Consider the following 15,182-nt stretch of genomic DNA (forward strand, 5'->3'; position numbering starts at 1 on the left):
TGAACAGAACAGGGAGTATAAATACAAAGGAGAAAATGAGGAAACTAACAAGACACAGGTGGAGAAAGGTAAACTAATCAGGGACTAACGAGAACAGGTGCAGACTAGACAGAACATAATTGTGACAAATATGGATCATTGTAATGAACCACCAGACAAGACAATGCTTTTAAGCTTTTAGTAAAACAAAATACTAAGAAACTCACAAATATATGGCCAATGAAAGCCATCAGCAGGTGTTGCTGAGCAACTGAACTCTTGAGTAAAGCAATAATAAATAAGAAAGAGAAAAGAAGATGCCATGCCAAGTCACATGGAAAGGAGAATGGCAAGTGAGATTAATGCGATGGTGAGGTGGTGTGGGAAGCTCAGGTGCTCGATGGCTCATTAACACTTGACTACAACACATGCACACCTACTCTCAAAAAACACCACAAACACACATTCGCAAGAGAAATGCAGACCAGGAGAACCGACATCCTAGCCTTATTAGTTTGAGAGTGTACAAAAGTAAGGAGGTGAATTTGTAAGTAACAATACCATCTCCTGATCATTAGCAAAAGTAAAGAGTCCTCTGATAGACTCATGAATAATGCAAGTGAAATATGAAAGGGCAAATTACAATATGTTTTACATAAACATGCAGAGAAAGATTCAACAAAAGCTCATTTTCAAACACTTGACTTTGTTTCCTCACAGAAGGCTGTGTGCAAAAAATAAACACCGGATGAGAATTTCTCCAATTTACCATCCTCAAACAAGACCCTCATCCAGAGATGAACTCAAATTGTTTGCCGAGCATAATTTGCCCGTGATGAGGATTTGCTGTGTATGAACAAAATCATCAGACAACCATTACCGTGTACAGCTGAAAACTTTCATAACTTTAATTTTTATTATTTCATTAACTATGGAAACAATAACTTTTCATAAGATAATACCGCTCAGGATATGAGCCTGAAAGCAAATCAACACTCTTCATATAAGCTCTCAAGTATTAGCTTGAATTGGGGCTGCTGTCTTACCCAAGCTGCTAAAACTCATGGAAAGCTTTTGCATGCTCTATGAGACCAGAGTAAGGACTAATTATGCTGTTGGCTGTATAATTAACTGATGAGTCTAAAATTTGCACACACAAACAGTGAGTGAAATGAAGGTGGTTAAAAACTATATTCATCTAAAAAAGAAAGGAAGTAGTAGTTATCTGTATGACCAGGTCTTTAAAGAAAGCCCATTGTGTCATACTGAAAAAATATCTTGGCAGTAGGTGTGTTGAGCAACCACCTTTGCCTCAATGAATCTCATGTAGACTTCCCTCATGGATATCAGTTCAACAGATGTGGGTGGTTTGGGAAGGTGTTCAGTATCTATTTTGCATGCATCTTTAAAACTTCTATAACACCCGCCTAATAAGGCGGGTGTTATAGAAGGCCACACGATGAATTAAAAATGCATCAAAATGACAAATAAACATGTGTGGATACTACATCTCATTAAAAAAGCTAAAATAACATGAAATGCAACACGCTGTAAAAAATGTCCACCTACTTCCACTTAAAAACATAAGTTCTGTTTCTGCCTTAAGTTTAAGTTCAATTAAATTGTTCAATTGGCTGTAGAAATGTAAAACATTTTTCCCCAGTTCATTTAAATGATATTAAACTGACTTAGTGACTTTAACTAGAGTTGAATCTCGCATTATTTTATATATATATATATATAAATTTTTTGTTGTTGTTGATTTTTTTTTTATGTTGCCATGACTAACTGATCATATACAGTGCATAAAACTACAATGTTCATAACTTATAACAATAATTATAAAAAATAATTATTATTAAAATAATAATCAAATGTAATGCTTAAAGCAGGGACATCTGGGAACATCCTTTTACCATTAAAGACCAACAAATTTAACAATATTTTACACTAAAAGTACATGTATTCATAAAAAAATGTTTTGACTAGGCATTTCATTCCTTAACTTTCAGAAAATATTTTTCCAGCAATTTACAATAAACAATTTTTACAGTAGCCGCCTATATGGTTAAGGTAAGTTACAGGTCAGGTAGTTTTTTTGTATTTTTTATTAACATTCTTTTGCGTTTACATTACAAATGTAAAAATACTGCACTTAACATTTCTTCTTTAAAACTGAATGACGTTTACATTTTTATTATTGTTTTTTTTTTTTTTTTTTTTACATTTCTTTTTCTAAACCTAACAACGGTATTTTAATATTTGCACCCCACTGTAGCCTATATGCATTGGAGGCGGAACTTTTGCCGTGTACATTTGCTCCAAGCACCACATGCGACCACTGACAGCCTGACCATTTCAGCTCACACAAGTGTTGCATGCATTGGAACGGTATAGTGGCTGCATTCACTCGCCACCGTTGCTTAACAAGTTAACGTTTGGAATAATCAAATGATGTCACATCCGCTGTTAAGTTCGCCTTGGTAGTGTTGGATGCTCTCACGCGCTGTCTGCTGAACCCTCATGCGCGTGCGGTCGTAACTTTGGACAGCGCGCGCTCAGTAATGGCTGCACGCGGGCACTCGCGCGGTGGAGCTGCACGGTAATGAATTTGGATCAATCCGCCCTGTTCTTTCCGGGCATCATCTGCCACACCGAGGACGTGATATTAACGGCAGAAAAGTGCGATAGAGACGTGACAGAATGATCCTTCTGTTCGGTGCATTAAAGCCCCTGCTTTTCCTCATTGTCTTCGGACTGTATCCATCCATGGTAAGTTGATGCGATGAGTTGCAAGCTAAAAGATTTCAAGATAATGCAATGCACTTGATTTCTCTCTATGTGGATCTATTTAAAACAGATTGCATATGCCGTAGTAGGAAATAAAAATAGATATTTTTAATTAAGTTGGCTGCTGAAATCTCAAAGTTATATTTTTTTAATATATATAATTATTTAATACAATTTCATATAGGGTCCTCTAACACTGGAGTTCTCAAGATTATACATCATATAATATGTACGTGATGGAGGAAAATAAAACTAGTCCACAGATATTAAACTTTGGTTTATTCAAGCATGGAGAGCCATTTGTCTTTCCAGATGTTTTCCAGGAATGCATTAGTGAGTTACAAACAGATAAAGGGACATGCAGCAAATATTTATGAGCATTGGAAATATGAATTTTGTAGATTTTTTTTTTTTTTTTTTTTTCATTGTCAGTGTGGATTCATATGGTGCATATGCTTATGATATGATTTTACCATCCAGTGGATATAATGGTGGATTGATCAATTCTGGTCCACTGCCCAACACAGTAAATAAGCTAAATAACCTGCTGCTCCTGTAAAAATGATACAGTATATACAATTATGACAGCAGATTACAAACAATAGTATTAATTAAATGCAATGTTTAAAATAATTGAAAATGAGCAACTGCACAACATAAAATATAACAAATTAAATTGAAGTTACTTTTTGCCAAAAACAGAACTTCAATGTAAAAACTAATCTGTAATTAGATTAATTAAGTACAAATATTTCTGATGATGCTGTATCAGATGTTAAGCAGATTGTTCCCTTTGTTGGAAAGCAAAGTTCTTGTCTAATGACAACACATAAATACTCATCACATAAACGTGACAAAAAAACAAACATGCATGGAATACCTAAAATGCGACAGCACAGAAACCAACTAGTGACAACAAAATCAAAACTGGCAAATGGTCAGACAATGCAATTATAATTATTTACGCCCCAGTGCACACTGGTAAGGGGTCGAATGGGAATGAACCACAAGAAAATGTATGTCGATTTAAACTGCTTTTTGCTGGATTTACTAAGTCTCTTCTATTTTGAATTTTGCCATTAACAAAATATATAAACAGTCTGCATATAGCATTGTCATGAAATCTACAGATTTGTTTTAATCAAGCTGCTATCTCTTTTATCAAAGACAACTGCAGGACATTTTCATTTTAAGACAGTACTGCAGAAAAAAAATCACCATAATGAGATGTAACAAGTGCTAAAATGAGTGTGGTGATGTGCTTCAGGTGTTTAGTCATTTTTAGCCGGACAGGAGCTGTCCACACCGCCGCGGTGCTGAAGTGAACTAATCACATACAGACATTCCAGTATGTCTGCATGAACTAGACAGACAATTGCTTTTTGTCTGAACAATTTGTTTAACCATTGAATAACATCGCTAGTACTTCTATGCCGGCATTTTGACCTCACCATATGAAGTCCGTAAAATGTCACAGGTCCAAAAGTACACAAAACCCCCACAGACTCTAAGAAAGAGGGCTGTTTGTCTATTGAAATGAATGGACGTTAGTGTAATGGGCTTCTAATTACATTGTTGTTGCTTGTGGGATGAGTGATTCATGATGATTAATTTGACGTGCTGAAATGCGCTTTTTATGGTGACAAATTGCATTACACACCTACGGGATACAGCTTTCTAATGTCAGTGGAGGGATTCATAATAATAATACAGACCTTCACCTTATTTAGCATTCAGTGTTCGGTTTTCTAGCAAGTTTTTGAATGACTTTGAATGGAAAAGCCGATTCAGTCATGTATTGATCTATTCACATTATGTTTCTTATAATGTTCTAGACATTACGTTTTTTGTCATCTGGCCCAGAATACACTCTTAAAAATAAAGGTTATTTATTGGGATTGATGCTTCCATGAAGAACCTTTAACATCCACTGAACCTTTCCATTGCACAAAAGGTTTTTTTCCTAGTGGAACAAGGTTCTTTAGATTAAAATGTTCTTCACACTAAGAAAAAAATGGATCTTGTAAGAACTGTTCACTGAAACATTCTTTGGGGAACCCAAAATTGTCTGCAAAAAACACCATTACCTTTACCTTTATGTGACATTCATAAAAGATATGCAGAGCGTATCTGACTTTATGAAATCTCAGGAGATATGTTTGCTAACTATCTAATTTTCTAATCTGAACATTACAAACAACAAATAATGAACGAATGTCACTCGATGTTTGATAACCACATACGCGTGCATATGATGAATGAAATAAACCATACTTGAACAATATAATAATAAATCTGCTGTGCACGAACACTGCCACACCCTCACTTATTACTCTACAGATTTATCGCTGAGAAGATGACTGATAATGAATGAAAGCATTCCTTTTATCTTCCTATGCCTCGTTCTCTTTCAGAAGTGTACTCAGATATTGAGATATAGTCTAGAGGTCAGAGGCGAACAAGAAAAAAAGAGTGAAAGCAAAAAGAAAGAGAAAGAAAAAAAGAATCGCAACTTCTCTGAGCAGTCTTTTCATTTTCAAACAGGTGTTGTTTAAATCAGAACTTGATTGAAAGCATGACCGCCAAATATAGTGAGAACTAAAGATAGGAGGGCTGTTTTCTCTGCTGTGTATTTAATATCACAGTACAAATCTCAGACATGGGCATACAAATATGATGATTTCCACCATCAGGACAGAAATGTGAGTCCATTTAAAAGACATGATCATCAGTACCTGTGTGGTCAATGTATGTTCCTCCACGCTCTGTCCAGTTATAGTGATATATCTGGTATTTCTCTGTCTGGATTGATGGTGGGTGCGATTTGTTTTCATCAACAAACATAAATGGAAGTGGACTTGAATGTTGTTCTCTGAGTGATTGTAAACGAATCCATCATTTTGTGCTTTGTTAAGATACTGCTGATGTTGTACGTGCATAGCTACCTTACACTGCATTTATTATAAATTACTCTACGTATTACAGAAAATATTGCAACGCAAAATAGCAATTTCACTACTGGTCTAGACAGGTTATCAGATTTTTAGTCACTCTTTATACCAGTGACTGCATTAAAGTACCGCGAGAGCGATTCGAAAGCATACGGAACCATCTGCTCTCCAGTCGCTCTCGTGGTACTTTGATGTCATACGCCAATCGATCGGTCTGCGCAGCATAGCGAAACATAGGCGAGTCGTATAAAACACCAATTCATTCAGGAACGAAACTAGTGAACATCTTTATGAGCGAGTAATCATTCACTGAACCAACTCGTACAACGAAACATGAGTGAGTCATTGAATTATACACCTAACCGACTTGTTCAAAAAACACCAGTTCATTTAGAACTCTCTGTGGTCATTAAAAATCCCAGGATGTCCTTCGAAAAAGAGTAGGGGTGTAACCCCTACTCATCCTGGCCAAATTTGCCCCTTGGCCTCTGTCCATCATGGCCTCCTAATCATCCCCATATACTGATTGGCTTCATCACTGTCTCCTCTCCACCGATAAGCTGGTGTGTGGTGGGCGTTCTGGCGCAATATGGCTGCCGTCGCATCATCCAGGTGGATGCTGCACATTGGTGGTGGTTGAGGAGATCCCCCCTTCCTTGTAAAGCGCTTTGAGTACCTAGAAAAGCGCTATATAAATGTAACGAATTATTATTATTAGAAAAAGTAGTGCCAGGCCCTGTCCTGAATGGCACACTTCATATGCACTTTCGGTCTTGTGGACTTACAATGGCTGCCGCGTGCGCATGTCCAATAAGAGACCGTAGGGTGTCTCAATTGTCATTTTAGGGTCTTTTTGAGCGGTCAATCAATTCACTGAACCAATTAATTCAAAACACAGATTCATTCAGGAGGATCAAAACAAGTGGACATCTTTATGAGCTAGTCATTATTCATCCAGCCGATTCGATACAAGCACACATTCATTCAGGCATGACACAATTCAGTCATTCAGGTAATTCATTTGATTTGTTAAAAATTAATGATGATCATTAAATAAACAAAACTACTGTTTGTTACTTAGGCTTCCTTTGTAACTATTTGTAACTAAGTAGCCTAACTGCCCATATTGTGTAAGTTACTGATGTATAAAAGCAATGTCACACTCGCAATACAAAACATATAGAGAGGAGAAGAGTGGGGAAAAATAAGAATGTGTGACAGAGAGGTAGAAAAAAAAGAAGAGGCAGAGGCAGTCAGGGAGGGTGTCAGTAAATTCAGTGTGTGCACATGCTTGTATGACATGGGATGCCTCTGTCTTCAAAGGGAAAGCTTATCAGTTTGTCCTCTCAGGTGAATCCTCGAAACCTCCTTATCGTTTCTCCATCCGTTCTTTTCTCTATCCCAATTCTTTCTCCCTGTATTGTTTTTGTTTATTTTTTTTTAAGCCCTGCTTGTATCCGTTGAGTGCACAGTTACGCGTCTCGCATTCCAACTCTCAGATTCGACTGTACAAATTATACATCAAAGCTGGGGAATTGGATCAGTTACAGCGCAAGTGAATTAGAGCGAGAGAACACTGGCATTATTGTGACTGACAGGGACACACCCACTTTATGATGTCACGGGCTCTCAGGTCCAGTAAAAGAAAGATTTCAAATAGATAAAAGTGTTTTTATCGCGTGGGCTTGTCAGTCCAAATAAGCGATTTATTTCATTCATCTTCTGGGAAACTTGCAATGGCACGCCTGTTTGACTGGTTTCACTGGTAAAGCATGTCTTTAACTATTTACAAGGCCTTTGCATGATAACAGTGGAGGTTAGCATCTTGCCGTAGCTTTGTTGTTAATGGTGATCTCAAGGCTGCACAAAAGAAAGATTTTAGAACGGCGTTCCTTTGAATTTGCTCGGTGGATAAAATGCAAGTCCTATTTTATCTACAGCACATTTAAATAAATGAGTTCAATGATAAGTAAAGGGACAGTTTACCATTCTGTCATTTACTATCAACCCTCATGTCAATCCAAACCTGTATGCCTTTTTTCTTCCATGGATTAAAAGCTTTCAAACTTCAAAAAAGACTGAAAAGCACCATAAAAGCAGTCCATATGACTCAAGTGAAATATTCAGTCTTTTGAAGTCATACTGATAGATTTGTGTGACAAATAGATAGAAATTCACTGAATGAAAATCTTGACATCTGCCCTAGTTTTCCTTAGCATAGCAGCATAACTAAAGCATAACAGCGTGTGTGTGTGTGTGTGTGTGTGTGTGTGTGTCTACAGACAATTGGTCCAAAGGAAGGATGGCAGGTGTATAGTTCGGCACAGGATGCAGACGGACGCTGTATCTGCACAGTGGTCGCACCGGAACAAAACCTCTGCTCCAGGGATGCCAAGAGCAGGCAGCTCCGACAGCTGCTGGAGAAGGTCTCACGTATAATAAACACACACATTTTATCTCTCTTCTTTCTTTTTCTGACATATGTATATACGTACATACTCTACCGTTCAAAAATGTGGGGTCAGTAAGATTTGAAATACTTTTATTCAGCATTAAATTGATCAAAAGTGGCAGTAAATAATTTTACAATGATAAGAAATTTTTTTCCTATTACTCCAAAAATCCACAAAACATCCATCCAGCAAAATATGACACATTGTTTATATAAATAAGAAATATTTCTTGAGCTCCAAATAAGCATATGATTTCTGATAGATTATGTGACACTAAAGACTGGAGTAATGATGCTGAAAATTCAGCTTTTCCATCACAGGAATACATTACTTTTTAAAATGTATATAAATAGAAAGTTATTTTAAATTGTTGTAATATTTCACAATGTTACTGTTTCAAATAAATGCAGTCTTGGTGAGCATACTTTCAAAAGCATAAAAATCTTACTGACCCCTAACTTTTTCAAGGTAGTATATATACACACATTCATCTTTTCCCCTAAATATATTAATGGAAATTAAACTTGCCAATTCATTTTTGCAACTGAATATTGACGATATTTAATACTATTAGAACATCTTTTTCTGAATGTTCTCATACTAATGAAAGGGTGCAAAACTAGCCTACTCTGACGGTCTTTCGGAAATGTAATGGCCTATTAAACAGGCGCATTAAAATCATGATATTCACAATGTTTCTTATATAGTAATACCTATTACCTATACAATAATACCTACTGTCAGCACATGCATTGCGAATATAATGTGAATATTCGAAATATTGCAAAGCCCTGTAATATCACAAGGTTTTTTCACTCTGCATTTCTTCTTGCTTTCTGTTCTTTCTATCAGCGCACACACACACAGGCATCATTTGGCTAGTGTATATTGTGTCGACAACTAATGTACTGTTTTGCCTCGGGGATTCACATTTCAGGAGCTACAGTACTGTACAGCTCACCACTAATACTGACATAAACAAACACACACACTTGTCCTCTTGCTCTTTATTTCTCTCGGTCTCTCAATCACACATTACATATTGCCCTCCCCCAACGTTTTTATCCTCTTTTGTCACTCTCATTCCCACTTAGGACCTTTAAACACACACACACACACACACACACACACACACTCACAGTAAAAAGCAATAGCACTCATGTGTGCTTCCATTGCATTCACAAGAGGCTGATTTTATGCAGGTCATTAATACCTGATTTTATGATAAATGATACATGCCTCAATTCAACGGGAGCCTGACTGCCGTTAATATTGATATGTACATTTATTAACGCATCCATTTTCCCTATAGCCTGAAAAGAAATCCCAGGCCTCCATCTCATTCATGATTCATGGATTTCCACTTTTCTCGCGCACTAGTCAAGGCAGCTAATCAGACAGTTTGATGGGGACAAACACCAAGAGATTGGAGTGACTGCTATGTTTTTTGTTTTTTTATCAGCCCCTTTTTAAAAATTCATTAATTGTAGTCAGTTTATCCATAACATATGCAAAGAAATGTGTCTTTGGAAAGTGCTTCTCACCCGCTGAAGTTGAAGGAATAGTTCACACAATAATAAATTCATCTACTTACCCTCTTGTCGCTCAAGCAATGTATTGTTTTCCATAAAACAAATGTCCATGGTGACCTGTGGCTGGTCAAAAGGAGCAAAACAAACAAAAAAGTATTATACATATGAATTGGATTTTTTGTTTACTGCATGATGCAAATGTTCAAATTTCTCATGGTTTATTTTACATCTACAATATTGCTCAAACGTTTGGGCATTACATTTTTTTTTTCTTTTTTTTTTTTTTCTTATGCTCAACAAGGCTGCATTTATTTGTTAAATAATATTTTTTTTAAATGTAATTTATTCATGTCATGCAAAGCTGAATTTTCAGCATCATTACTCCAGTATTCAGTGTCACATGATTCTTCAGAAATCATTCTAATATGCTGATTTGGTGCTCAAGAAACATTTCTTATTATCAAATGTTGGAAAACAGTTATTTTTTTATGAGAACCACCCCTAGTTTAGTCCTACATCTTACCTTGTGCTTTTGTGATGCAGGTGCAGAACATGTCTCAGTCCATTGAAGTCCTGAATCTGCGTACGCAGCGCGATTTCCAGTATGTCATGAAAATGGAAAATCAAATGAAAGGGTTACGGACCAAATTCCGGCAAATTGAAGAAGACAGGAAAACTATAATGGCTAGAAACTTCAAGGTATGTTTTTTTTTTATTAGGTTACAAAAGATCTGCTGCTTGGAAATGCAAACATCAGCATTGGGCATTGGGTGTTATGTCAAAACGCTAAACATTTGCAGGCCTATAATAGAACTACATGCGTTTCACGACTAAACATTGTATAAAGCATAACAGCCTGTGTGTGTGTGTGTGTGTGTGTGTCTCTACAGGAGCTGAACGATCGTATGGATGAACTCCAGCCACTGATTCCTGTGCTAGAGCAGTACAAAACAGATGCTAAGCTGATCTCTCAGTTCAAAGAGGAAATCAGGAATCTTTCTGCTGTGCTGACGGGCATCCAGGAGGAGCTGGGAGCTTATGACTATGAGCAGCTCTATCAGAGAGTCCTCAGCCTGGATAGCCGTCTACGAAACTGCATGAGCAAACTCAGTAAGTACAATCCACAGCTATCGTAAGTACTGACGGAATTTACTGCAGTTCAAGCATTTTAAAGGGGCCATATTCCACTGTTTCATATCATTTTACATTACATTAGAATTAACTGCTACTGTATTGTATTTGTAACTAACCTCTGCTTTGATTGGCTGAACCTTTGGGTTAACCAAACATGCTCAGCTGTGCTTGATTTTATGGCGCAGTATGCATTCATATTTACTGAAATGAATTTTGCTTAAAGTGTATTATAGTACAACCTGCAAAAGAAAGTTGCAGAGTAATGTTTCAATTAAAACTAAAAATATCTTGCCCAAAGCAAAACATAACTCAGATTTGACCTCCAGCTACAGTTTGTCCATATCGGATATTCAATTACTCTTAGTGAACGTCAAGCAAGGCAATTAAATAACAATGTGTTTTCAACAATCTTCACATAACACCTGTGATTCTGATGATGAAGTGCTAAAAAGCCTTACAATATGAATGAGTTAGTTAGGCAAATTCAGCAGATGTTCTAATATGTTATTAACATCTCTGATAATTACATCCTAGCGTTGGGGTTTGAATGCACTAAGCTAGTATATCATTAAAAGTTGCTGCTGTTTTTTTTACATGCACCGAAAGCAAGTCTTTAAAAGGAATGAAATTGCTTCTAGGAAACCAGCCATTTGAAAAAGAGATGATGATGATGTTAAAAATAAAGAATATTAATTTGGAATTTTTATAGCATGTGGGAAATTAATGAAAATCACCGGCCCTGTGACGATAAAGACATCTGGGACGCGGTTTGGCGCATGGATGACCGACCCTCTTGCATCTCCAAGAAATAACCGGGTGAGTTCTGGAGGGGGGCGGTGCTATGTTCTTCAAGCTGATTAATGTTCTGACATATACCTGATTAATCTTCTTCCTTCCCAGGATTGCTAACAACCGGTTTCCACCAGGTGTAAAATAATTTAGTGAGCCACTCATCTACATACTCTGTCTTTTTCCCACAGATTTGGTATATGGACACTTACACCAACAGCAAGGTGGTTCGAGAGTATAAAAGTATTGAAGACTTCATCTCCGGTCAGGAATCGCGAACCTATTACCTTCCCTTTAAATGGGCCGGAACCAACCATGTGGTCTATAATGGCTCTCTGTACTACAACAAGGAGCAGAGCAACATCATTGTCAAATACAGCTTCGAGACCGGACGGGTTCTTGCCCAGCGTGCCTTGGAGTACGCCGGCTTCCACAACGTCTACCCCTACACCTGGGGAGGCTTCTCGGACATCGACCTGATGGCGGATGAGCTGGGTTTGTGGGCCGTATACGCCACCAATCAGAATGCAGGAAACATTGTGATTTCTCAGTTAGAACCGCAGACGCTGGAGGTTCTCCAGACGTGGAACACGGAATACTCCAAAAGGAACGCAGGCGAGTCTTTCATGATCTGCGGCACGCTGTACATCACCAATTCCCATCTGACCGGAGCCAAGGTGTATTATTCCTACAACACAAAGACCTCGACGTACGAGTACATGGACATCCCATTCCACAACCAGTACTTTCACATTTCCATGCTTGACTACAACGCTCGAGAACGGGCGCTTTACGCCTGGAACAATGGACATCAGGTCATTTTCAACGTCACGCTTTTTCATGTCATCAAAACCGAAGATGATTCCTAATGGACAGTATACAGTGTGGATATTGAATTTATTGTTATTTTCTACGCATTCATGGTTCCTTTCCCAAATGTTAATAAGACATGTTGCCTTTACTTCACCATAGACTGTGATTTGAATTGAGCATCGTCTCGCCTTAGGACCGATGACACATGAAGACTTGATGATGCCACGCCATTACAAACTGAAAGATTTGTGTTATTTTACTCATCTTCTCATAGCTGCTCTGAAAGTTAGGTCTTACTTGCAATATTTCACAATGTGAGCCACAGATTGCTCAACTGCATGAATGTCTGATTCTTTTGCCATCCTTTACGTGGTATTTGTATATCAGAAATCCCATTTTCTTATATAGTGATGTACTTTTGGCAGCATTAATTTGTCCAGACTCTCCTGGTAATATCTTGTTGTGTCAAGTTTAGTTGTACAAACTGTAGAGCTCTGAATATGAACCTATGTAAACGATTGTAACATTCATTGTCTCTGTGAGAGGAAATATTTTATATTAAATCTAGAACAGAACAATAAATCAACTGGAATGAAGCCGCAAATCTACATCCATAAATGTAAACAACAGAACAGAAAGGAGCCATGTGCGACACAGAGCAATTTCGTCGGAATTCAGCCCCGAATTCACGGGGGTTATAATGAGGTCATTTGCTGATGATTGTGACAAGCCCGAATGCGGTTGCGTTCACATTAATTTACAGGCAGCCCTTCTCACTTGATGACTTTGAATGCTGTCCTATGGCATTTTCAATCAAGATCAAGGGCACAGGAGCAAGGAGGGGACGATTCCAACTCCTTTCTGCAATTTCCTCTCCCTTCATGTCTGTGTCAAGCCTCCCTGTCTGCTAGGGCACTGGGAATTTAAATGCACTTTTACCACCATCAATTCAACGCTAGGAATTGATCACCCACTGGGATTTACTACTGCTGTTTCCTCCCATCACGCCCAGTGCATCTCTTATGAATATTCGCCTACAACATAGTCTTGCAATAGATCTGCAATCAGAAAGTTTAAATTGCTTTTTAGTTTTGATGTTTTTGGAGTTTAGAGTTTCAATTACAAACCTAATTAGATCATTTAAATTGTTATTTTTTCTACACTTTCTCAATGTTTTATTGCCTATAATACTCCCAAATATTTAACCACTTAAAAGGAATAGTTCACCCCAAAAAATTCTGTAACGGTTTACACAGCATAATGTCTTTTAGACCTATAAAAGAGACTTGTGCTCTATATTGTGCATTTTCTGGAGCTATACAATAGGTTTTTGTTGTTGTTTTTTCTTTATTTATTAAAAAGATTTTTTTTTTACCCCTGCATTATGAAGTCACAATTTCCTGTGGGTCTATAAAACGTCCATTAGAGTTTTGTATTTTTTTTTGACCACATTATAATGAGGCCTATTTCACAAATGCATAAAACTAATTGGCTCAGCAGAGGAGTAATATCAATATGAATATAAATATTTTATACTGTTTTATCAGATGATAAAGCCAATACAGACTGATATTCACATTATCTTTTCAGCAGTCACCTGACAGTTTCGGTTAAGGCAGTGGAGTGTATTGTGCTCCACATTGCAACTCATTTTAAATTCCAGAGAATGTGCAAAAAAAATGAGAAACTCAGTGGGATGCCATACTATTTCTATTCTCCATCATTGCAGTGATATTTTTAGACCCATTTTTACCTTCTTCTGTAGCCTACTGGAAAAACTTGCCAGTGGAAGAAACACAAATAGTTTTATATACTGTAAATCCTATGAGACTTACAGTATATTTGCATTGAGATAGTTGTAACACTTTAAAATAAGGTTTCATTTAACATTAATTATGAACATGAACTCACAATGAACAATACTTTCTTAAATATATATTAATTTAGTTTATGTTAAACTCAACATTTACTAATATGTTTTTCAAGATCCAACATAGTATATTTGTTAATACACTGTGAAATAACATTTTTATAAACTAACATTAACAAAGGTTAATAAATGCTGTAAGAATATATTGCTCATTGTTAGTTTATGTATTAATTAATGAGACCTCATTGTAAAGTGTTAACATGATAGTATTATTGAGCAATATTCATATTAAAGGCCCTGTCAATCATTTTATCCCTAAAAACTCACCTTTGATCACCAAAATGACATATTTAAATGTTGTTTTTTCCTGAAAATGCCTTAAAATAGCTTGAATGTAACTCTACACCCTTGCCTCGTTTATGAATCTGCTAATTATCCCCGCCTCCACTAACTCACGCCAGCTCAGAAACTCGTTGACGATCACACGTTGACCTGATTGGTAGTTGTTGACGTCAGAAACAGCAGCGATTTCAAACCGTGTTTTTGAGACTGTCTTTGGTTCGTCTTTACTTATGAATTTGCACAAGGTTTGTCTTAAAGCATATTAAAAACACCACATATAAACAACATTAAAAACTTGATTTTCACCACAGGGGGACTTTAACACATTTGGTTCTAGCCCTTCGTGGTACTTGTTCTGCGAGATTATTCAGAGAATTTGTAGAAAAAAATATTCTGATCTCTTGAAAAGTAACATCACAAAATAAAATAAAATGCACAACATTCCCAAGATCTTTTGATGAAATGCAATCATACTTTTAATCTGTTCTCCATTCAAAGCATTTGTTCACGCTCTCTCTTCACTGACTAG

General features: G+C 37.0%; 1 protein-coding gene across 1 annotated transcript; it reads left to right on the top strand.

Annotated features, from left to right (window-relative positions):
- Nucleotides 1-2,319: 2,319 nt before the first annotated feature.
- olfm3a (olfactomedin 3a) lies at nucleotides 2,320-13,035 on the top strand. Its single transcript, XM_084399129.1, has 6 exons — nucleotides 2,320-2,751; nucleotides 8,003-8,146; nucleotides 10,249-10,404; nucleotides 10,596-10,815; nucleotides 11,549-11,655; nucleotides 11,820-13,035. Exons 1-6 carry the CDS (start codon nucleotides 2,683-2,685, stop codon nucleotides 12,495-12,497), a joined length of 1,374 nt encoding a protein of 457 aa, XP_084255255.1. The 5' UTR covers nucleotides 2,320-2,682; the 3' UTR covers nucleotides 12,498-13,035.
- The last annotated feature ends 2,147 nt before the right edge of the window (nucleotides 13,036-15,182 follow it).

Source organism: Rutilus rutilus, assembly GCF_951802725.1.
Source record: "Rutilus rutilus genome assembly, chromosome: 24".
NCBI classification, from domain to species: Eukaryota; Metazoa; Chordata; class Actinopteri; order Cypriniformes; family Leuciscidae; genus Rutilus; species Rutilus rutilus.

Bases quoted from the DNA above. Each gene is read 5' to 3' on its own strand.
- olfm3a (XM_084399129.1), top strand. From the start codon at position 2,683: ATGATCCTTCTGTTCGGTGCATTAAAGCCCCTGCTTTTCCTCATTGTC. The intron at 2,752-8,002 runs GTAAGTTGATGC...GTGTGTCTACAG, and splicing joins TCGGACTGTATCCATCCATG to ACAATTGGTCCAAAGGAAGG. The intron at 10,816-11,548 runs GTAAGTACAATC...GAATTTTTATAG, and splicing joins AAACTGCATGAGCAAACTCA to CATGTGGGAAATTAATGAAA.